The 23983-nt window shown below is 37.9% G+C and overlaps 1 protein-coding gene across 6 annotated transcripts in view; it reads left to right on the top strand.

The window, feature by feature from the left end:
- GALC (galactosylceramidase) overlaps window positions 1-23983 on the top strand; it is a 61625-nt gene that overhangs the window by 34650 nt on the left and 2992 nt on the right. For 5 of the 6 annotated variants that reach the window (XR_003435598.1, XM_027120234.1, XM_027120235.1 and 2 more), the window contains 9 exons: window positions 336-491; window positions 1439-1563; window positions 3219-3346; window positions 8512-8601; window positions 9317-9403; window positions 11463-11613; window positions 12624-12804; window positions 16972-17135; window positions 18548-18624. Coding sequence is in view for 5 of the 6 variants with exons in the window: in XM_027120234.1 (XP_026976035.1) it covers window positions 336-491; window positions 1439-1563; window positions 3219-3346; window positions 8512-8601; window positions 9317-9403; window positions 11463-11613; window positions 12624-12804; window positions 16972-17135; window positions 18548-18624 (1159 nt within the window). In the remaining variant the exon portion in view is untranslated. The remainder of the gene's footprint in view (window positions 1-335; window positions 492-1438; window positions 1564-3218; window positions 3347-8511; window positions 8602-9316; window positions 9404-11462; window positions 11614-12623; window positions 12805-16971; window positions 17136-18547; window positions 18625-23983) is intronic. The other variant, XM_027120236.1, reaches the window with a different exon arrangement.

Here is a 23983-nt window from a genome sequence, read left to right as displayed (position 1 = left end):
TGTCTCCACCTCATTCATCTTTGGAGTGTTCTAGGCCTCTTCTGCTGCCTCTACCTGTCAACATCCTTCCCTCCATGTTATGGTTTCCAGAAAGAAATTTCTCATCCATTGCTATCTTCCTTCCCATTCTGTGTGTTATAGGTTTATCTCATTCTAAGGGTGTTCTGAGACACAGAGTGGGAAGAGGATGCTTACAGTCTGACAGCAACCTGGAAGCTGCCCATTATTTTAAAATAGAAATCTTGGAGAAGATGTGTATTTTTATTCACTCAATAAATAGATATAAGTGCCATGTTCTGACCTTTTTACATTTTCTCCCACCCTTTCTTTTCCAGAGCTCATTACCCTGGGACCCGTACAGTAAACGATGCTAGGTTGACTGAGAAGAAACTTTGGTCTTCTGAAGATTTTAGCACTTTAAATAGTGATGTGGGTGCAGGCTGCTGGGGTCGCATACTGAATCAGAATTATATCAATGGCTACATGACTGCGTAAGTTATTAGAAACTTTTAAAGGCTTTTATTTTGAAAAATTTCAAAACACGATAAGTAGAAAAAAGTACAATGGACTTCCGTAGTCTCACAACCTAAATGCAATGATTTTAAACATTTGCCTTATTTCCTTCATCTATACCTATATCTATACCTAAGCTGTGTCAACTCAAAAAAAAAAAAAAGCAACAAGCTGCAAATAATAGAGCTTATTTGGGGTCTGATATATTGTCTCAGATATGGTTAAGTTATCTCCCTGGCCTGATAATAGCTGTTTGTTCTTATGTTCTTTTATTCCCTTAAAATCACTTACTACTGAGACTGTTCTGTAAGGGCAAGCATTGTGGCCAGGCTTAGATCACAAAATGGCTTAGGCCTAAAATGGCTTCTCTTATGTTAAGAAAGTTATGTCTGGTTCTCTTCCTCTGGGGAACCCTTACCCTATTTGCCTACACCATCATTTGAACCCTGGCAATCTGACTCTAAGAGTTCTCATTTGTAAAACTTTGCAACAGCTCAGAGTGAAGTTCATAAAATTATGTCTTGAAACTGGGGCATTTAGAATGCTGACCGTCAGAAGAAAAGCAAGTATGGATAAAGCCTTTATTTGTATTTGACTCACATTTGTGACATGTCTGGTACTGGTAGGTCATGATTCATCTTCTGGTTACACCATTCGTCAGTAAAACTGTACACCTCATATACATTTGTATTTTTTATTATATGATTCACCATTAAAAATATTTAGATGCATCCAATACTTGATTTTTCAAAGTGTGGGTGAACTTTAGGCAACTTATGTTTTCTTGTTTTGGGTGGTAATTTTTTGTCATTTACATATGTTTGTGTAAACTCTGATAAGGTCTTTTTTACTATAGGCTTGTAGATATTTACATTTTTATTACAAGCTGCTTTGGTGTTTCTTTTTTATCAAACAAATCTTTTAGCACAATTGCTTGGAATTTGGTGGCTAGTTACTATGAACAGTTGCCATATGGGCGTTGTGGACTGATGACTGCTCAGGAGCCATGGAGCGGGCACTATGTAGTAGAAGCTCCTATCTGGATATCAGGTATGGTTCAGATTCCATCTCTCAATCCCTAACTTACTCTCTAAGAGACAAAGCAGAAAACACTTAGCGGGGATTATATGAACACTGTGTGTGTGTGTGTGTGTGTGTGTGTGTGTGTGTGTGTGTGTGTTAGTTTTAAGTGTGTCTCTGTTTCAAGACAAAGATTTGTCATAGTGTTTTGTAAGAACCTTTTGGGTAACTGTATTCCATTCTCAATTATTCTATAGCTAGGCTACTTTCTGTATTCCATTCTCAATTATTCTAAGACCAGGCTTTTTTTTAGTTGATATATTTTTCTCAGAGATTTATAGTCATGACATTATGTAACCATGACATTATTCTAAACTCAGGTTGTTATTTCAAAAATATGGAAATGTTAAGTTGGATTTGTATATCCTGGTTGGTTAACCCCTTAAATGTTGAAATAGTTGATCCCACATTATCTACATGAACTAATGTACTTTTCTAATTTTGTCACCGGTTAATTGTGTCACCTCCCAAAATGGACAAGGAATAATATTGCTCAGTACATTTTCAGGACCAACTTTGGAGGTGCCCAATAAATACATATTGTGGAAATAAACTTGTTTGAAACCATAAAGCTTAGTTTTTGGAATATTTTGTTAACTTTTTAAAAACCATATTCTTTGTAGTTATATTAGGATGGGTTAAATAGAGATCATCAAAAGTTGGGAGGGGATAACTTTATTTTTTACTCTTGGTAAAAAAAGATTTACTCAGTAGTCTTGAACTGACAGAGTGTGGTTCATTTATTTTCACCAGTCATTCTAAGAATATTCCCATAATTGTACCATTTAACTAGAAGTTGAAACATGAGACTGGTGAATATTCTTCTCCAAAATAGAAAATGGCTGTTAGACTCAATCAGACTTGGGGTGGAGAAGTTTTCCTTCTACCCTCCTAGGTTCTTTGGCTAATCTAATAATTAAATGGATATAAGACAGATCACCAGGAAAAAAAACACATTTAATTTTGTACATAAAAATATGAGACTAGGGCTTCCCTGGTGGCACAGTGGTTGAGAGTCCGCCTGCCGATGCAGGGGACACGGGTTTGTGCCCCGGTCCGGGAAGATCCTACATGCCGCGGAGCAGCTAGGCCCGTGAGCCATGGCCGCTGAGCCTGCACGTCCAGAGCCTGTGCTCTGCAACGGGAGAGGCCACAACAGTGAGAGGCCTGCGTACTGCAAAAAAAAAAAAAAAAAAAAAAGAGACTCAAATTTGCAGTCAGGCAGTTGAGGTTTATAATGCCATCCTGAGCTAAGGAATGGGATAGGGACCTGGAGCTTCAGAGGGGAGGAAGACAGTTCATAGGAAGAGAAGAGCAGATGTTTGCCCTGCCATGCAGGTGAATCTTTCAGATACAAAGTTGTCTCTGGTAGTAGCTGTCTTTCTGTGCCAGGTCCCCTATCTAAATTCTTTCAGGCAGTTAAAGGAGAGAGAAAAGTTTTTCTTTTGTCTGCTAGGTCTTGATTGCCATCAGCTCAAAATAATCCACATGCTAAAGTGGCACATTTTGGGGTGGCATGTTCTGTTGTCTTTCAGACTCAAATCAGTAAACAGCTTTTTATTTTTTGACGGAATCCTATTATCACAGTTTTAATCTTATTTGGGTCTTTCTCTGCTTGTCTATAGCTCATACCACTCAGTTTACTCAACCAGGTTGGTATTACCTGAAGACAGTTGGCCATTTAGAAAAAGGAGGAAGCTATGTAGCTCTGACGGATGGCTTAGGTAACCTCACCATCATCATTGAAACTATGGTAATTCTTTGTTGTTTTTATTGGATTAATTCACTTTGTTAGTATTGGAAAATATAGCATAAAACACAACTGAACACCTTCTTAAAAAAAAAAAGAAAACAGGGGAGCTATTCTCCTCTGCATAGGATCCCAGTACTGGGACAGCCAGTCTGTGGCTTGACCTACTCACTCTCCAGGTTGAGAGCAAACCTTCTCTTCCTTTCAGATCCCTTCCAGGGGTGGAGGACCCAACCTTATGCCTTTTTTGCCATTCTACCCAGTTACGTGGAGATCCTTCTTGCAGCTTTGGTTGTATAGAAGTTCTTCTGCCAGTTCCTAGTTAGTTTTCTTTGAGAATTGTTCCACAGGTAGAGGTACTTTTGACACGTTTGTGGGGGGAGGTGAGCTCCACATCCTCCTACTCCACCATCTTGATCCAACCTCCTCTGTTTGTTTCTTTGAATCTAAGTTGTCTTTCTTTTTGACAGCATATAGTTGGATCTTGCTTTTTGAAATATTTAGTCTGACCTTTTGATTCAATTGCTTAATCTATTTACATTTAATGTTAATATTGATATAGTTGGATTTACATCTTTCAGCTTACTTTTTAGTTTCTATACGTCTCATTATTTTGGTTCATCTATTCTTCTGTTACTGTTTTCTTTTGCAATAAGTCAATATTTTGTGATGTAATATTTAAATTCTTTTAATTTTTTTTTTACTATATTTTCGTGAGTTATTTTCTTAAGTGGTTGTTCCAGGATTTAGTGTAGAAATCTTGACTTATTAGAGTCTACTTCAGATTTCTATTAACTGCATTCCAGTGAGATATTCATTTTTCAAAAGGTAGTTTTGCTTAATATAAAATTCTAGGCTGACAGTTTTTCCTTGAATGTGCTGTCTTCCATTGTTTCTGGTGATAAACCAACTATTAATCTTATTGAGGTTCCCTTGTAAATGATCTTGTTCCTTTCAAGATTTTCTTCTTTTCTTTGACTTTCAGCATTTTTACTGGGTGTCTGTATGTGCATCTCTTTGTATTTATTCCTCCTGGAGTTTGTTGAGCCTCTTGGATCTGTAGATTAATGTTTTTCATCAAATTTGTAAAGTTTTCAGATACTTTTCTTTGAATATATTTTCTGCTCCTTTCTCTCTCCACTGTTTTCTACTGTCCCATTGTATATATGTTGGTGTACTTAATGGTATCCCACATTTCTCTGAGGTTCTGTTCATTATTCTTTATCCTTTGTTTTTTTTTCCCCCTCAGTTCCTCAGGTTGCACAATTTCTATCGATTGTTTTCAGATCCTCTAATTCATCTGCTATTTCAAATCTACTGTTGACCCCTCTAGTGAAAACAGAAATTTTTCATTTCACTTACTATATTTTTCAATTTCAGAATTTCCGTTTGGTTCTTTTAAAATTTTTTTGTCACTTAATTGATATTGTCTGCTTGATGAGACATTGTGATTATATCTTCCTTTACTTCTCTAAGCCTTGTTTCCTTTAGTTCTTTAAATGTATTTATATTGGTTACTTTGAAGTCTTCAACTGTTAAATCCAGCATCTGGTTGCTCTCACAGGTGGTTTCTGTTGCCTAGTTTTTGTGTATGGGCCACACTTTTCTGTTTCTTTGAATGTCTCCTAATTTTATGTTGAAAGCCAGACCTTTTATATAATATATTGTGGTAACTCTGGGTACTGATTCCCTCCTTTCCTGGGGTTTGTTGTTTGCTTGCTTGTTTGCTTAGTGATTGGCTGGAGAAATTTAGTGAAGTTTATTCCCTCCACCCACCCACCCACCCCCTCCCCTGCACTGAGAGGCCTCAAGTGTTGCTTCTTAGACAGTGCAGCTTTGGGCAGGTGCACCTCTCTGTTATTGCCTCACTGATTACTGGTGGATTGCTCTATTGTTTTCAGCAATGCTCAGGGACTTAAATTGCTCCATAAGCTGATCCAATTAAATTCCAGCTTATTTGCAGAGGTGGATTTTGAGGTTAGTGTTTTAGGTTTATTCTGACATCAGGAGGGTTCTTCTTAGCTTTCTTTTTTTGTGGTTCTCCCTGTCAAAATAGCTGGGCAGTGGTTTAGCTTATGCATCTAATGAAGCTGACAGTCTCTTTTTATTTGCTTGCCACCAAAACTTCCATTATTTTTAAGAGCACCCTTACTCTTGAACTTCCCCATGCTCTGCATTAAGTACAATCAATTTCTTTGGGGAGACTTTCTGAACTCTTTGTTTTATAACCTGTCTCTCTCCCTGGACAAAATCTCTGAGCTGAAGCTTGGAGTTGGGGATGGGGACAAGGGTGTGTTTCTCTCTTAGTGACACCTCTGATTTAGGAGTATGGTGCTGGGTGGGGGTTTGGAACCCCCCATATTCTCAGTGTGCCTTGTTTAAGGTGAGTCTGTGAATGGAACCTGGACAGAGGAAGGGAACCCTCAGCCTCTTGGCCACACTCATGGCTACTTGTCCTCAGCATCAAGTAGCTGAGGGGAAGGGGGGTGAGAAATGCTGATATTCTGTTTCTCTCACGAAGATATTGTTGTCTTCATCTGGGAGCTGGGAGGGAGGGAACCCTGTGTTCTTGGCTGTACCTACTTGGCATGGAGTTTCTGTCACTCTAGGCTGAGAGGGACAGGGAGGGAGTCGATCATGGTTTAAATGCCATGAGTTTTAGTAGATTTTATTGAATAAATGTTTCTATATTTGTTGCATGGCCTTAGGACCATTTCCAGAGACTTTATTGTAATTATTATTTAAATAGTTTTCACCAGGTTCACTGGGAGCCGGTTCATGGAGCTCCTCCCATTGCCATTCTGGAAGCAGATGTCTCCTTTATTCATTATTCATTCAGTGTTTTGAACATATTTAAATACCTGATTTAATGTCTTTGTCTAGGAAGTCTAATATCTAATAAGCAATGACTAGGGTTTCTCAGACATAGTTTCTGTCAGCTGCTCTTATGCCTGTGTATGGGCCTTTCTTTCCTGGTTCTCTGCAAATCTCATAACGATTTGTTGAAAACTAGACACATTACGTAAAATAGCATGGAGACTCTGGAGATCAGATTCTTCCTCCTATCTAGTATTTGTGGTTGTTGCTCTTTGTTGTGGTTGTTGCTGTTTATTTGCTTTGTGACTTTCCTGAACAAATTCTGTAGTTTGTTAGCTTTATCGTTTGTGGCCACTGAAGCCTCTGCTCAATTATCTTAGTGGTCAGATCATGACCGTACAGATTTCCTTATGTTTGGAACTAGCAAGTGTCCCAGCCTTTGCTGATGGTCTCTGTGTGCACAGTTGGGGCATGCCTCAATACTCAGGCAGGCAGTTTTCAACTCTGCCTTAGCTCTTACTTCCTGTTTGAGCGAAGCTTCCAGGTTGACTTGAATTTCCCAGTAAAGCCATCTGGGACCACAATTTTCTCTGTGGGAAACTTTTTTAACTACCGTTTCAACTTCTTTTACAGATATCGGGCTATTCAGTTTGTCCATGTCTTCTTCAGTGAGCACTGGGTTTTTGTGTCTTCAAAGAAATTTGTCTTTTTAAGTTGTTAAATTTCTGGGCACAAAGTTATTGATGTTATTCCCCACTATTCTTTTAATATCTATATACTCTGTATTGATGTCACCTTTCTTAATGTTCATAATTGCAATTTGTGTTTTCTTTTTATCCTGATTTCTTGATTAGTCTGGCTAGAAGTTTATTCAATTCTGTTAATCTTCTCAAAGAGTCAACTTTTGGTTTCTCAATTATTCTCTCTTGTTTTTCTGGTTTTTGTTTGATTTATCCTTTCATCTCTATTATTTTCTTTCCTCTGCTTACTTTTTTTAAATTTAATTAAATTTTTTGATTGAAATGTAGTCAATTTACAATATTATATTAGCTTCAGATGCACAGCATAGTGATTCAGTATTTTTATAATTATGCTCCCTTTAAAATTATTAAAAAATAATGTCTATATTTTCCTGTGTTGTACAGTATATCCTTGCTGCTTATCTATTTTATACATAGTAGTTCGTGTCTCTTAATCCCATACATACCCTATGCTTACTTTGGTTTTAATTTGCTCTTCTTTTCCTAGTATCTTAAGCTAAAGTCTCAAATCCTTTCTTCATTTCTAATCTAGGTGTTCAGTGCTATACATTTTTTTCTAACTACTCTTTTATTGGCATCCCACAAATCCTGATGTGTTGTGTTTTGCTTTTCATACAGCTCAAAATTCTTTCTAATTTCACCTTTTATTTTACTTTTTTTCTTTGAGGCATGAATTATTTAGAAATTTGTTATTTAGTTTCTAAATATTTTGGAATTTTTCCAGAGATTTTTGTTATTCATTTCTGATTTAGTTTTATTGTGGTCAGAGAACAGACTTTCTGTGACTTGAATCTTTTTGAATTTATGGAGACTTCTTTTATGGCTAAGAATATGGTGTACTTCGGTAAATGTTCCCTGTGCACTTGACAGGAATATGCATTCTGCAATTGCTGGATGAAGTGATCTATAGATGTCAGTCCAGGCAAGTTACTTGGTAGTGTTGTTCAAATCACCTGTGTCTTTGTTGATCTTCTGTCTAGTGGTATATCAGTTATTGAGGAAAGGTATTGAAATCTCTAACTGTAATTGTAATTTAAAATTTTCCCACAAAGCCTGTCCCAGAACCTTATATTGTAAGTCCTCTGTGATTGTTGAATCCCCTAAAGTCGGGATGATGTCTCAGACTTCTTTTGATCCCAGCCCATTGTACTGATTATTTTGAAAAAAATGTTGCTGGCAGTGAGATTTGTTATATGTATTTAGCTGACCTCAGTTGTGTATTTGAAGGTTGTATATAGGTGAGATGCCTTTTCAGTGAAAATGTCCCAAGATTTACTTTTGTTTTGATGTATATTACTTGGAAAACAGAACATAAAAGTTAATCTGTGTGCCATCAAATGACTGGAATTCAAAGTTTGATTCAGTCAAAATGCCATTGAGTTTTACTTTGACTAGGCATACACACAATAGACATTCAATAAAGGTTTTTAAGAAAAACGTCTTTAAAAGTTTGAAATAAACTGTTATTTGTCACCTATTATGTGTCATTTCTGTTAATCTATAGGCATTAAATGTCTGTTTGTTTTTTCCCCCCCAAATGGCTTGTATATCATTCGGATAACTTACATGATTCTTTTTTTTCCTACTCAGAGTCATAAACATTCCATGTGTATACGGCCACTTCTTCCCTATTTCAATGTTTCACGACAATTTGCTACCTTCAGCCTTAAGGGTTCTTTTGTGAGTAAATAAGTGGAACTTTTATTTTGATTTTGATTTGAGAATTTATATATTTTATCACGGGCTAGCAGTTCTTAAGTGAAGTCTTACAAGTGATTAAGAGTTTGCATATGAATGGGTAAATGCCTTGGTGTCTTATGTCTGCTGACTAGTTTTGGTCAAACATACAGAAGCCACTAGGAGGTAATGCTCTTTGTGGTTCTGAAGAATCCTAACAAAGGTCACTTGCAAGAAAGTTGTTCTTTTTGGTAGAGCATCATTTGTGCAGTTGAGGGAACTTTCAAACATTGATCTTTACAGTACTCTGTACAAAAAAAAGAGACAAGATTCTTGTTATTTCTACCTATTGTTAGATTTGAATACAGAAATACAGTGCTCTTTCTACTAATCGTGTAAGAATTGTTTTTTAATGCCAGAAAATTCTTAAAGAACTTTTTACATAGGTATAATAATGAGTATTTTTGAAGCAAAGACACTAAAATCTTTTTGAACATTTGCCAAAAATCTGCAGTATTTTTAAGAAATAAAGTATTTGCTGGAATAATGTCTTCCTACTTTCAAAATGTTTACTATTTAAGATTTGAGGTGGATCTTTGGTAAATAGAAATAGAATGCACCTTGTCATTGATTCATTCTTGCTGGTACAGATTTTAGAAATCCTCAAAGAGGAGATGATGAATCACTCAACTATGCTTTCTTTGTGTTTCCTCCTTAGAGTGAAATACCGGAGCTGCAGGTGTGGTATACCAAACTTGGAAAACCATCGGAGAGATTTCTTTTCAAACAACTGGATTCTCTATGGGTAGTTTTAAATCAATTTCTATAGTGTGAGCATTGCAACAGTAAAAGGAACAGAAATTTGATTAATGAATTAATTTTTAATTTCATAACTGATTTTATGGCTGAAGCATAATAGAGGTAAAGTTTGCCCCCATTCTTTTAAATAGAAGTCCTCTTCAAGGCAGTATGGTTCGGTAGATGTGTTTGTTCTTGGTATTTAGTTTGTCTTGGTGAATGGTAGCAACCATCACTTGGTTGCTCGTCAGAAATTTGAGTCTCATTTGAGACTGTCATTCCCACTCACCCTTTGCATACCATCAGTGACCAAGTATAGACAATATCACCCACATATCTCTCCTACCCACTCCTTATTTTCCATTCCCACGGCTACTGCTTGTTTCAGTTCCTCATTACGTCTCTCTCAGATTTCGGAAACTATCTCTTGTTTTCTCAGACTCCCCGCCACCCATCACACTACTACCAGAATGATGCGTCTAAATGCAGATCTGATTTTTGTCAGTCCCTGCTCAAATGCCTTAGTGATTTTTCCTATAAGTTCACGTTCCTTAGTGTGGCGTGTGACCCACGTTATCACCTCATGAGGTAAAAGACTGCTTTCCTTTCTAGATGCATGTCCTACTAAACTGACCTTTCCTCACAGTCTAAACATCTTGCATTTTTCAGAGCATGGCATGCCAAGTTAATTACTTCTGTGACTTTGCACATGCCTTTTCTTTGTCCTAGAATGCCTTCTGTTCATATCATTGTCATCCTTCAAGACTCAGCCCAAGTGTTGCTTCCTCTGAAGCCTTCCCCACCAGTCTTAGGTCATAGCCACCTAGGGATATGTACTTACCTAGTAAACACTTTCCCCACTACATCGGATGCCTCGAGGATTGGGTCCCAGCCTTTTATACCTTTTTGTCCCAGGTGCCTAGTGTAGAGCTTAGCAAATGGTGGTTTCTCATGAGTAAATGTTTCAAAGAATGAATTGGCCCATGCAAGCACATCGCTTCACCTAACTGACACAAATCTGCTACTTTTTATGGTAATTATGAAAGTTCTGTGACTCAACTAGTCAGTATCAATAACTGAACGCCCATTGTATATTAAATTTGAAAAAAGGAATAGTCTCTAATTTTTGCACAACACATTGCTAGAAATAGCATAATAAAACTGATTTTCCCCATAGGAAAAATAATATCATTTGGAGTTCTTCCTAAGCCAGAATATGGTATTAGATATTTCATAGATCTGACCAACAATTTATTAAAGCAAAGGTATGATATAAACCTCTAATATAAAGTAGAAAAAAAGAGCTACTCAGATTTCATAAAGTGGACATAATGTTTAGCACCTGTGACAATTATGCAAAGGACTTCAGTGTCTTCAGAGGCCTGCTTTTACCATAGAACACCTATGATGTAGGGAAGGTTTCTCGTAGGTCACTCACTGAGCTTAGAACTTTATAAACATTTTCTCATTTAATCCTCACAATAGCCCTATGAAGTATGTTTTCTTCCCCTCATTTTATAGATGAAGAGATTATGGCTTTATATGCCAAGGTCATAAATGTGACATAAATGTAATTTGTTAATTGAAATACGTATTGAACATGTAATGAGTAGGACTTTTTTTATATAGTAAACGTTTTCTGTGTTTAACAGCTGAGTCAACAATAAGATTTTATGGATTTTTCTACCTTAGCAAAGTCCTAAAAAATAAATAAGCAGATCTCTTAGTTGCATGTATTGAATTATACACAGGTGTTAAGGATAGTACAGTCTAATGGAAAAGAGAGTAATGGAAATAGATTTGGGGATCATCTAGTCCTTCTTCCTTCTGTGAAAAGAAATTCTTTTAATATCCTTTCTAGAATGTTTAATTGTATAAAGTCTTATAAATAACTTAAGAAAAATGATTCCAAGGGCCTTGATATTGAGTGTGTCCTTCACAAGTAGTTAGGAAATTCTAAGAGAAATGAGTTTGGCTTATCTTAAGCTTATTTTTTAAAAAGCTATTTGACCCAAATGAGATGAGCCAAAGCACTTGGCCTGAACACAGCATCGTTTCTTTCTCAGCTCCTAGACAGCGGTGGCAGCTTCACGCTGGAACTGCAAGAGGACGAGCTGTTCACACTCACCACGCTCACCACCGGCAGCAAAGGCAGTTACCTGCTGCCTCCGAAGTCCCAGCCCTTTCCCTGTGTCTATAAGGATGACTTCAATGTCGGTAAGTTTTTGTACTAAAGCTTAATTTGGTTTCCAATTTCAGCAGTAGTGGATAGATTTCTACCTGTCAAACCGGTGCCTGATGGAGTGGTTGTGAGAACTACATTAATTTAGCTCTAAATCTCTACGTGGTAAACGGGAACTAATTTTTGTGTTACTTCAAGATAAATCGCAACTTGAGGGTCCTGTAAGTTTCAGTGCCAGAAAAAATGTAGAGGTTATTGTTGGAATGAAAGTTATACAGATCTTACTCAACTTACGGTGGGGTTAGGTCCTGATAAACCCATCGTAAGTTGAAAATATCATAAGTCAAAAATACCAAACCTCATAACTCAGTCTAGCCTACCTTACATCTGCTCAGAAAACTTACGTGAGCCTGCAGTTGGGCAAAATCATCTAACACGAAGCCTAATAAGGTGTGGCATATGTCGTGTTGTTTATTGAAGACTGTACTGAAAGTGAAAAGCAAAGTGGTTGTCTGGGTACAGAATGGCTCTGAGTGTATCTGTTGTTCACCCTCGTGATTGCATGGCTGATGGAAGTGTGGCTCACTGCAGCCTGCTGCCACTACCCGGCATCACAGGAGGGCATCCTGATCAAAATTCAGAAGTTGAGGTACAGTTTCTGCTGAATGCATACTGCTTTCGTACCTCTGAGAAGCTGAAAACTTGGTAAGTCAGGGCCGTTAAGCAACTTGCCTGGGGAACCGACTGAGCTAGAATCCGAACCCAGGTCTGCTTATTCCACAACTCATGATCTTTCCTCTTAAGCAGTTGCATGGATTAAGTATGTAAAGTCTGTAGGTCAAACTGATCACATTGATACTTAATAAAGATGATGTAAAAGTCAATAGCTCTTTAGTAACCTAAACCCTAAACTTTGACTGTTTATAAGTATCATTTATCTATTTAAAACTTTTCAAAAGTATATCAAAATGGACCAGAAAATATCAGAGAGGAGAGATTCTGTAAGATTTGATACTAAACAAAGAATTTATTGTGTTCTGAACAGATTACCCATTTTTTAGTGAAGCTCCGAATTTTGCTGATCAGACTGGTGTATTTGAATACTTTATGAATATTGAAGACCCTGGAGAGCATCGCTTCACACTGCGCCAGGTTCTCAATCAAAGGCCCATCACTTGGGCTGCTGATGCATTCAACACCATCAGTATTATAGGAGATTACAAATGGTATGTAAAATTGACATCCTTATGTAGATCTGGCTGGAATAGATCTGATCTGAAATAACCTTGTAATGTTGTCAGGTACATTCTGAAGCCAGGACTTTTCAACAGTTCTTCTGTCCAAGAACCTAATAGGTGTGTTATAATTGTTGAATATCGTGGTGGCCATAAACCAGCCAATTGTTTTATTGCCTAAGTGTCCTTCCCTCAGATTTGCCCAATTTAATAGTAATTGTTGCAGTATCAGATTGATTTTAATATAAAAATTGAGGACTTTTGGACCCAGTGATAATTTAAGATTTATTTATAAGCAGACTTTGTGATTTGAGTGTTGTTTTTTAAGTTTTTGTTTTTGCTGGAGAGTTGATTTGTTGAAATGGTGTTGCCACCTGCTGGATTCATACTTGAATTACATTGTTTTAGCTTTTGTGGAAAATCTATTTACCAGGTGACAGTAGATGGCAACAGTAAAAAGCAAATCAGCTTTTAGTTGGCTAGAGAATTCCACTCTTTTATTTAGGCATTTGATAAAGAGAGAAGATGTATTTATTCTTCACTTAAAATATAATGGCCAAAGCAAAACTGAGAAGTCAGTTACGGAATTCCAGTGTACTGACTAATTATAACTGTTTTAGGTGTTTCTTTTCTATTTTTTCTTTTAACTAGTATAATGCTACTGTGAAACATAAAACACAAGCATTTCAGGCTTAGTGATAGTAACTATTAATGTCAAGTCACCAAATAGCCATATCTGTAGCTTGGAAATTGGGCAGGGAAGGGAAGATAATTTGGAAAAGAGCTTTGAATTGTTTATCTGTAGAATGCTGCAGAAAGTCTCTATCCTTTCTGTATTGCCTTACTCCCTGTTATAAATCCCAATTCTAGTCCCAAGCTCAGATAGTAAGTCTTAAGAAACTCCTATCCAGAGCTTCTAGAACCCTTACAGCTCCTTGGAGAGTTACTGGGGGTAGAGTAAAGAATTCTTGCCTAATTTAGAATAACTTCAATGGCTTATCTTCTTATACAACAGAAATACTGTTTATCCCAACATCTCTGTACCAGACACTTTATCTGGACATTCTGGTCATGTCAGCAGGGTTTGTGATTTCGTCATTTGTTACTAATGGTCTTACAGTAAGACAGGTGGCTGCGTTTAGTTGTCTAAGGGATGGTCCCTGTTATTTTGATCACTGGTCTGGAAGCCAGCCACCATAGAAAACCTTTAAGTTTCTGTGACAACCCATATCCCCCACGCTCATGAACACTACATAGGGCTCTCTCTGAACCCCAAATCTATTGTTTCTGGCTGGGACTCCAGAAAAACTGGGAGACTCCTTCATTGTAGTAGAGAAATGATGTAGAGCACCATCTACAGATTAAACAAAACTCTTCATACCTTTGAAGGTTTTGCAGTATCTAAATAGCAATACTCAGTCTTTACTATTGCAGTGTGTAAGGAGGTGAAGAGGAGGATGGGGGAAAGTGGGGAGAGAAGGAAGGAGTGACATATTCTGAAAGAAAAAGAACCAGGAAATGGCAATTATGCATGTCAAGAAAGGACTATTTTTGTCTTTCTTAAGCCCTGCTTTCATCATGTTCTTTCACTGCTCAAGAATATGCAGTGGGGCTTCCCTGGTGGCGCAGTGGTTGAGAGTCCGCCTGCCGATGCAGGGGACACGGGTTCGTGCCCCTGTCTGGGAGGATCCCACATGCCGCGGAGCGGCTGGGCCCGTGAACCATGGCCGCTGAGCCTGCGCGTCCGGAGCCTGTGCTCCGCAACGGGAGAGGCCACAGCAGTGAGAGGTCCGCGTACCGCAAAAAAAAAAAAAAAAAAGAATATGCAGTGACTCTTTCCTGCTACCGAACCAGATCTGCACTTCTGTGCCTGACTTCCAAGATCTTTTAAAATGTGGTCTCATCCTATTTATTTTGTGTTATCTCCCATTATCCTGTCCTGGATTCAAGGGAGCCAGATCTGTTTAGAGATGTACACACATCCCATGTTCATTTCTGTTCTCTGGCTGTGATGCCCATTTATTGCAGGGAAAGGAGGGAATGAAAACTGGGTAACACTAAACACTGGTATGAGCTTCCCATAGCTACCTTTTGGCAAAGGTAGCATCCTCTTAACCTTATAGACTGGGAAACTGAGGCTTCGGGGTGAGATTTGTTCAAGATCCCATACTTTTAAATTCCAGAACCAGGGCAAGAGGCCAGGTCTGTTTGGTGCTGTAGCCCATGCTCTTGGACTATACCTCACAGCCTTGTTTTAATCATTGTCTTCTTCCTGAGAGGAGGAAAGGGAAAGTTAGTAAGTTAGTGGAGTTTATCCATAGTGCTGTTCTAGTAAATCGGCTCTATGTGCGCACAGTGCCATCAGTTCTTAGAACTGTGTTTAGGACAGACCTTCTTTCGTATTTAGATTTAGTTAAGTATCAGCACAGTAATTTGACTATAAATGGTAGACTTTACCAAAGCTGTTAAAGACTTCCATCTTGTTAGTAAGCTTTGGTTGGGATCTGAGGACAATCACAAAATTATCTTTCGCTGCACAGACCTGAATTCTGCATCCTTTTGATCAAATTTGCTTAATTATGTTGGCTGGTTTTTGTTCTCTCAGCACTTTCAAGAGATTATGGCTGTGGAAGACTAAACCAAACTTTTATTCTATTTTATTCATTATCTGTAAAATTGCCTGTAAGTTGTGATGCAAGAATCACTTATTCTGGACTGTAATGTATAAAAGGAAAACGTTTGATCTTCTCTCACTCTAACTCTAAATAGAATAAGTTTTTGGTGCTGACAGGATCTGTAGCACTTTCAAACTTCTGATGAGCCAGCAGGGAGGTAGGGGATGTAAGGAACAAGGCTGATCCTTGGTGGTTTCATGCTGGTGATAATCTACAGAGAGAAAAACTCCCTCTGCTGTGGGAGGACATACAAGAGAGACTGGGCTTTAGTTACTTGGCATTTGATTTTCCCGTAAAGTAGCCCAGCTTTAATTAAATGATTAAATGTAGATTTTCCTGATGGTTGTGTACCTGCTGTAGGTGCTTCTTTTTTATGTTTTCCTTTACAAAGTAAAATTTCACTGTGCAAAATTCACTGACAGGAAACTGTGAGAAATGTAAAAGTCACATAATTTCTCCCCATTTCCAAAATATATTTCTTGGCATTCTTAGTTCTATTTTAGATAAATTGCTTGCTTTATTACATGACTGTGTGCAAGCTTTCTAATTCTTTTCCATTTGCACTTAGAATTTGAGTGGGAGGGGAATTATTTTCAGAGGTCGTATTGGATTGGGGTGGTTATTTCATTGCAGGAGGAATCCAGTAGCATTTGTAAAAGGAAGCCTGGAGGAGATGTCATTGTTAAAGCTCTGGCAGTTCCTGGTTGGCTGAACCTTTCTCGTCCTTTGATCTCCTGTCAGTGATACCAAAACCAGGGTTTTACTGCCTCTGCACAGACTTAGGTACTGTGTAGGGGAAAACGGTCCTCCAAGTGAGATTCCTGGACCAGAAGCATCAGCATCACCTGGCAATTTGTTAGACATGCACACTCAAGGGGCCCACCCTAGACCTACTGAATCGGACCCTGAGGGGTGGGGCCTGCAGACTGAACTGAATAAGCCCTCCAGGGTGATTTCAATACTGCTCAAGTGTGAAAAGCCCTACTGTAGAATCAACATAGAGTTGACTGTGTCTTGTTAGGGTTAAATGTAAAAATTAGCCTCAAAAGCAGCTTTTGTTCTCCCAGAGGTTCCTAGTAGTCTCCGCTGCTTCTCTTTGGTGATGGAAATGTAATAAACCTTTTTGTTCAGAATGATGTGGAAACTTATCTTTTACGTATTCCTAGAAAAAATGGCTTCTCCTTATATTCTTAGAATGAGAAGTTATTTTATTATAGAAAGACAGGAAATATATTCTTAAGAAGCTTGAAAACAGTAAATATTATTTTCCAACAGTAAGTCATTAAAAGAGGCAATGAAATGACTTGACTTCCGTCATGTAAAACTTGAAACCATCATCAATGAAGCCCATCCCTGGTATAAGTGTGGACTTAGCAAATCACATACCTTGATTAGAAGTTTGGAAGCATGTGACTGTGAAAAGAGCCATTTGTGCTACATTTGAAATGACATAATTAAAAGCACTAACACTTTGATTTTGCAGGTCCAATTTGACTATAAAGTGTGATGTGTACCTAGAGACCCCTGAGAAGGGAGGTGTGTTCATTGCTGGAAGAGTGAATAAAGGTGGCATTTTGATTAGAAGTGCCAGGGGAGTTTTCTTCTGGATTTTTGCAAATGGAACCTACAGAGTTACAGGTGATCTAGGTAAGTGGCTTCTTCTATAGCACATGGTTACTACATGATATGTTGCTCTATCTGTCTGTTACTTATGGTAGTGATGAAGGAGCTTTATACCTCATCGTGTTCGAACATCTAATTGAGAAGAGATTCAACACGTGTAAGCAAACGCCAAACGATTCAGAATTATAGTGTTAATTAGTACAGACAGAGGCAGCTCAGTGAAAGAGAAAATTGTGCAAAGCTTATCGGCTATTGTAGAGTTGAGCTAGGCTGTCAGAGTAGGATTACCAGAGATTGGGGTGTGGTGGTAGTAGTAGGGAGAAAATACTCAGGAAACACTATAACTAAAAGCAAGACTATAAGAATGTTGCTGGTGTGCTTATGGAAATACAAAAGGAAGGATTGATTTGTTTAAGATGGAGAATTCCTATTTCTTAATTTAGTCAATAATTTGAAAACAGCTGGACTTTTCTCATTCATCTTAACAGTCCTTGTCTTATGTAGAATAGTATTTTATCCAGAATAGGTGCTTAGAATCCATTCAAGTTGAATCCCATCCACTTCTCTTTGGTTTGGGTACACACCGCTCTGTTGAAACTAGACCTTATTGGTGGTGACTCTTCTTGATTCATAGTCTCTTGACTTTCGTCCTGCATTAATAAAAAATCTTCTCTCCTACAGTTTGTTCCCCTATGCCTCTTCCTAAGGTGAAAAGGACTCCAATAATAAAATAAAAATTAAAGAGGGAGTGGGTAATGAGGACATTAGAATAGGAATTGCATAATCATAGCATGACTGATCTGGAAGGTACCTTGCATTTTCCCATCCAAAAGAGAGTGCCAGAGAGGTTAATTGCTTTACCCAAGGTCTCAAACTGAGGTAGTGGCAGAATTGGAACTAGGGATTTAAATCTCTGACTTCAGTCCCCACTGCTCTGTGTCTTAAACTGCACACTGGACATCTCATCCTGGCTTTCTCTCAGGCATTCAAATATAATACGTTCAAAAATTAGCTTATTATTTTCTCTCTAATTCTCAGCGAGTGCTATTACCATGTAGCCAGGTACACTAGCTGGAAATCTTATGGTAGGTTTTGACTCTTCCTCCTTATCCTTCATATTCAGTCCAATCAGGTGTACATGCAGACCTGAACTATACACGCTAGTGCGTCATTGTACCATGCTTGGTTTGTAAGTTTATTTTGCTCGTTCTCTTGTGAGCTCACATATGGCTCAGAGTAGGATCTCTCTGCATGCTGGATGGATGCCTGAATGAAGGATGTTTTGTTTTAAATCAATTGTAGGTATGGAAATGTCGATCTTTATTAAGGCTGACTTTACTACATACAAATGCGCCTAAGAACCCCCACTGAGTTATGGGATTCTGTGATTTAGATTCTAAAAATACATCAACTGGGATAATCTCTTTGTGTTACAGCTGGATGGATCATATATACTTCAGGACATGCTGACGTTACAGCAAAAAAATGGTATACACTCACTTTAACTATTAATGTAAGTATTGCTGATCAGAATGCCTGAGGTAAAAATATTCTTTTCTTGTGCTTTTCTAACGGTTTCTGTTATCAAAAGGGGAAAGTACGATAAATAGTGGAAAATAGGCAGAGAGTCTGCCGTGATACCAGCAAACCACCAGTCCCTGGGATGATAGTGTGTGTCTGGGTAAACCCACGCGAGAACCATCAGCAGCTGACTTTATCACCCCCAGTATTTTGTTTTGTTTTGTTTTTGTTTTTTAAACTCAGGAGTAATTGGCAGAATCAATAATTGAACTATTTTTTTTTCAAGTTTTCTTAAACCAAGATTCTTATTGGAGCTAATAGGTATAAGGAAAGTCACATAAATTTATTTTTTGATGGTTAAGAATGATTTGGTTTTCAGCTATAAGCACACTTTTTTAGAAGTTAGTTTCCATGACTCTTTGTCAGAGATGATACCAGATTGACGGTAGTATGGAAATCTAAAAATATTTGTCAAAATTATTGGTTGATCATGAGTTATTGATTGACATGCTTCCACGGGATGCCGTGTAGAGAAGTTCTTCTGTATAATATACTGCTCTCTGCCAACAGTCCTGTCATAATTTTCTTTAGGTTACAATAGAGATAAAAAATGGAATTCAAATAACTTTTTGAACTTGTTCTCTTCTCTTACTCAACCACCAAAAGTGACAGTACTAATTTTTCTGGCAGTAACAATATTTACTGAAAATCCAGTTTGGGTGTGATACAGTTTATATAACTAAAACCACACTCGATGGGCGTAACCTCGTTCCTAGTTCTTCCCTTTTGCAGTGAACTGAGGCAGTAAGGGCTGGCTTACTTGCAGATAGAGGGGAGGCATCTTTTATGTGCCTTTGGTGTGAGGTGGTTCCTGCTGGAACAAATAACAGTACACATGTGCTGTTATTTGTTTAGGCAGATACTAGGTCTTGGAATTGGATTTTAAATTTTAACAGATCCTGCCCCTATTGCTAGCCAAACTATATCAATTTTTATAGCAGTTATAATAATATTTGATATTACTGATTTTAAAGATTTTTTTCAAATTAATAGACATGATTTTTATTTCCTTGATAATTAGGGAGGTTGCACATCTTACTATGTTTATTGGCTGTTTGTGTTTTTTCTTCTCTGAAGTTACCCATTCACACTCTTTCCTCATTTTTCTATTGTGTTGTCTTTTTCTGATGGATTTGTATGAATTTATTATATATTCTGGGTAGTAACTCATCTGTTATATGTGTCACAAATATTTGCTTCTATTCTGTCACATGTATTTCAATTTGCTTATGGTATATTTCGTGAATAGAAGTTTTAAACTTTGCTACTGTCATATATTTCACTTTTTTTCATTGCTTTTATGTTTTATTTAAGAAGGGCTTCCCCTTTCTCAAGGTCAGGAACATTTTTTCCCCAAAACCAAATAAAGTTTAGGATTTTTAAAAATGTTTAAGTCTTTAATCCATCTGGAATGTATTTGTGGTTCATAAGGAGAAGAGCCCAACATAATTTTTTAAAAACAAGTGGATAGCCGTCATATTTAGTACATAGACTGTCCTTTTGCCCATGATTTAAAAGCCATGTTTTCGACATAACAAATCATCATGTGTACATAGGCTTATTTCTGAGCTTTTTTTCTGTTTAATTGCTTTGTTTGTTATTATCCAACATCCCACCTTTAATTGTGTTTACTTTCTAAAATCTTTGGTTACATGGTTTACTTCCTTCAGAGTTCCTTCCTGACCACCTTCTATAAGATAGCACCCCGTCTCACTCTCTGCCCCTCTTCTCTTCCTTAATTTTTCACTGAAGCTCTTGTTACATGTTCTGTTGATCGCTGTGTGTTTGTCCTGCTCCGTTCACTAAAACCAAGCTCCTTTAATGACGGGCGTCTGTTTTATTCATTGCTGGCTCTCTGGCACCTAGAAAAGTGCCTGGTGCACACACAGTCAGAGCAAGAACCCTTGTAGAATGAATGAGTGGATATCTGGTGAGGCAAGTTCCTCATTATTTCTTTTTAAAAATTACCTTTGCTATTTCAATAGTATATTTACTCTTCTATTTGAATTTTTAAAACATCTTTTCAATTCCATGAAAAATGCTACTAGTATTACTCTGAATTTATACATCAATTTGGGCAAAAGTAATATATTCTTTTAGAATAATGTGTTTCCAGGGACTTCCCTGGCGGTCCGGTGGTTAAGACTTCGCCTTCCAATGTTGGGGGTATGGGTTCGATCCCTGTTTGGGAAGCTGGGATCCCATATGCCTTGTGGCCAAAAGGCCAAAAAACATGATAGAAGCAACATTGTAACAAATTCAGTAAAGACTTTTTTTCTAAAAAAAAAGAATAGTGTGTTTCCCCATTCAAGAACATGGTAACAAGAACATGCTGCGTCTCACCATTTATTAAGATCTCCCGCTGTGTCCTTCAGTTTTATTTTTATAGTTCTTCCACATTACTTGTTAGGCTTATTTTTAGTAATTTTATGAATTTTTTGAAATTTTGAATAGGATTTAAAAAGGTAAATTTCCTGAATTTTATTAGATATTTTGCGTACATGTTTAAAAAAAAAGGGCTTATCAAAAACACCCGCCTCCTTCCTCACTGCTGTTCCTGCCGCCTCACCCCATTCTGTGTTCTGCTCCTCTGACACAGCCACTTTGAACTATTTCAGCTGTTTTCTTCTGGTATGTCTTTTATATAATGTGATTTACTACTTTTAGAAGTTAGCTCCAGTCTTGCTACTGGGATGGGCGGGGATATTGCTGACTTACACCTGCTCCACCCCCTACCCCATTATTTCTTGTTCCACCAACTCTGGGCACATAATCCAGAGCGGTCTCTGAGGCGCCCATCATCACATCAACCTGTTTTAATTCTTCACAGGCCACTTATCTCTTAGGTATCATGTGTGTTTGTGTGTCTCCTTCTACTAGAATGTAAGCTGTATAAGAGCAGGGACCTTGTTTTTCTTGTTCGTCCTAAACTCCCAGTGACTTAAGCAACATTTGACATATAAATATTTGTCGCATACATGAAAAACAAAACAAAACAACATCTTTTATGATGTTCATTTTCCAAATTACTGCTAATATGAGGATTTTATGATTTTGAAATTGGCCATTTTTGAATTCTTCTCAGCACACGTCAGATGCTTTATCTTAGCGCTGTTGCATGGGGGTTAGAACGATAAACTTTGAAGTCTATTAATAGTCACTTGCAGATATTTTATGTTGCTCCGCTTCTGTTTTACCATCATAAAATCTCATGGAGACACACCCTTATGCAGATTGAATGGTATCATATATAAATATATATATATGAAAGTTTGTTACAGTACCCAATATATGGTGAGCACTTTAATGAGTCAAGTTAATATTCTTAGAAGTAGGTGTGTTAGGAACCAGACAGGTCAGCATTCATATTTCCTTACTGATATATGCTGAGACTTCCAGGAAGTTATTTCACGTTTTTGAGCCTCTGTTTCCTTATCTGTAAAATGGAGGTAGGCTCTGTAGGTTGTTTTAGAGTTAGATGTTTTTTATTTTTCACTCGACACATTTTTATTAAGCATCTGTTACATGGACTGTTCTAAGTACTGGGGATACAGCAGTGAACAAGACAGACAAGGTTCCAGCTCTCTCAGAGCCTGTTTTCTTCTAGGACAGGGATTATTAAACTTTTTTTTTCTTTGAAGAGCCAAAGAGTAAATATTTTAGGCTTTGTGAGCCCTTTGGTCTACATTGCAGTTGTTCAGCTCTGCTTTTGTAGTGAGAAAGGAGCCGTAGACCATAGGTAGATGAATGGGGGTGCCTGTGTGCCAATAACATTTAATTTATAAAAATAGGTGGCTGGCCTGTGGGCCACGGTTGGCTCACTCCTGCTCCAAATAAACAAATAAATAAAATTATGAAGGAAAAATGAGATAATGAGTTAAAGTAGCTTCCCTGCCAGATTCTCTAGATAGAGAGGTCAGGGAAGGCCTCTTGAAGTGGGTGATGTTTGAGCTGAGAGCTGAGTGGTGGGAAGAGCAGTCTGAGCACAGGGCACTGCTGCGACTGGTCTTGTGTGACGAGCTGCCAGAGGATAGGTTGGCTGACACCCCGGGGGCGAGGGGCAGGGGGAGGATGAGCTTTAGTGCTGAATATAATTTGTGTACATAAGCTCCCTGGCTCAGTGTTAATATTCACTATCCCCTATGTGGCAGAAGATGTTCAGTAAGCACTTCCAGAGCTGAAGGTAGCTGTGTAGGTGTGTAGTAGCAGAAATGTATGTGGCTCTGAACGTGGAGTTGGGCAACTCAAATTCAAGTCCTAGCGTTGCTGGTAAATCTGTGACTTTGATTTTTAGTCTCATTAAGTCACCGTGTCTCCATGCATAAAATAAAATAAGTAAATGAAGGCCCATTCCAGTATAATTTTATGACTTCAGAGCAGATTTTATTTTGATCCTTGGCCTAGTGCTTTGGATCTTTTGCTCTTCACTCTTTGAAATTAGCTAGTTTTAAGTGTAGCTGGAATGAGTGTGCTGTGGATATATGCTCATAAGCATGCTATAATAATGATAATAAGAGCTGTGTGCCAGCCACTTAGCTAAGTAGGAATGGCAGCTGTCTGAGGAGGACGTTATTTTTATCTTTCTCTGTCAGTGACTAGGAAGTTGTTCCTGTGGGTATTTCTCTTCTTCCATCCACTCAACCCCCTGCCTCTCCCCAGTCATCAGTTTAACTGATGGTTACTGTTTTTCTAACTTAAGTGTAGGCTCTTGATATGACTTTGAAGTGGTATTCTGTACATGAGGATAAAGCAATAAAACGAAGGTTAATTACTCCTCTCCCAGCTGGGCTGAGGCTCCTTAATGAAGACCTTAAATGAACATTTTGAGGGACTTCCCTGGTGGCGCAATGTTTAAGACTCTGCGCTCCCAGCGCAGGGGGCCTGGCTTCGATCCCTGGTCAGGGAACTGGATCCCACATGCATGCCGCAACTAAGAGTTCGCATGCCACAACTAAGGAGCTGGTGAGCTGCAACTAAGGAGCAGGTGAGCCACAACCAACACCTGGTGCAACCAAATGAATGAATGAATGAATAAATAAATAAGAAAAGCCTTTAAAATAAATAAATAAATAAAACATTTTGACCCCAGCAGTCCTGTCTGAAGAGCTGGTGGCTGTAAGCTGTCAGTACAATGCATGTACATGCCACTACGTGTAAATGACAAATGGTTTTTTATTTTAGTGAACTTTTATCTAAAATTTTATCGTTATGTTATGAAAAGTGTTACATTTCTGCAAGTTTTACAGCATTTTGGTGGAGTACAAGGAAATATTGAGGTATTCTTGTACCTT

Source organism: Aethalodelphis obliquidens, unplaced genomic scaffold, assembly GCF_003676395.1.
Source record: "Aethalodelphis obliquidens isolate GAN/ISIS:26980383/991018 unplaced genomic scaffold, ASM367639v1 scaffold21, whole genome shotgun sequence".
Classification (NCBI taxonomy): domain Eukaryota; kingdom Metazoa; phylum Chordata; class Mammalia; order Artiodactyla; family Delphinidae; genus Aethalodelphis; species Aethalodelphis obliquidens.
This window is presented reverse-complemented; position numbering and strand designations above follow the sequence as displayed.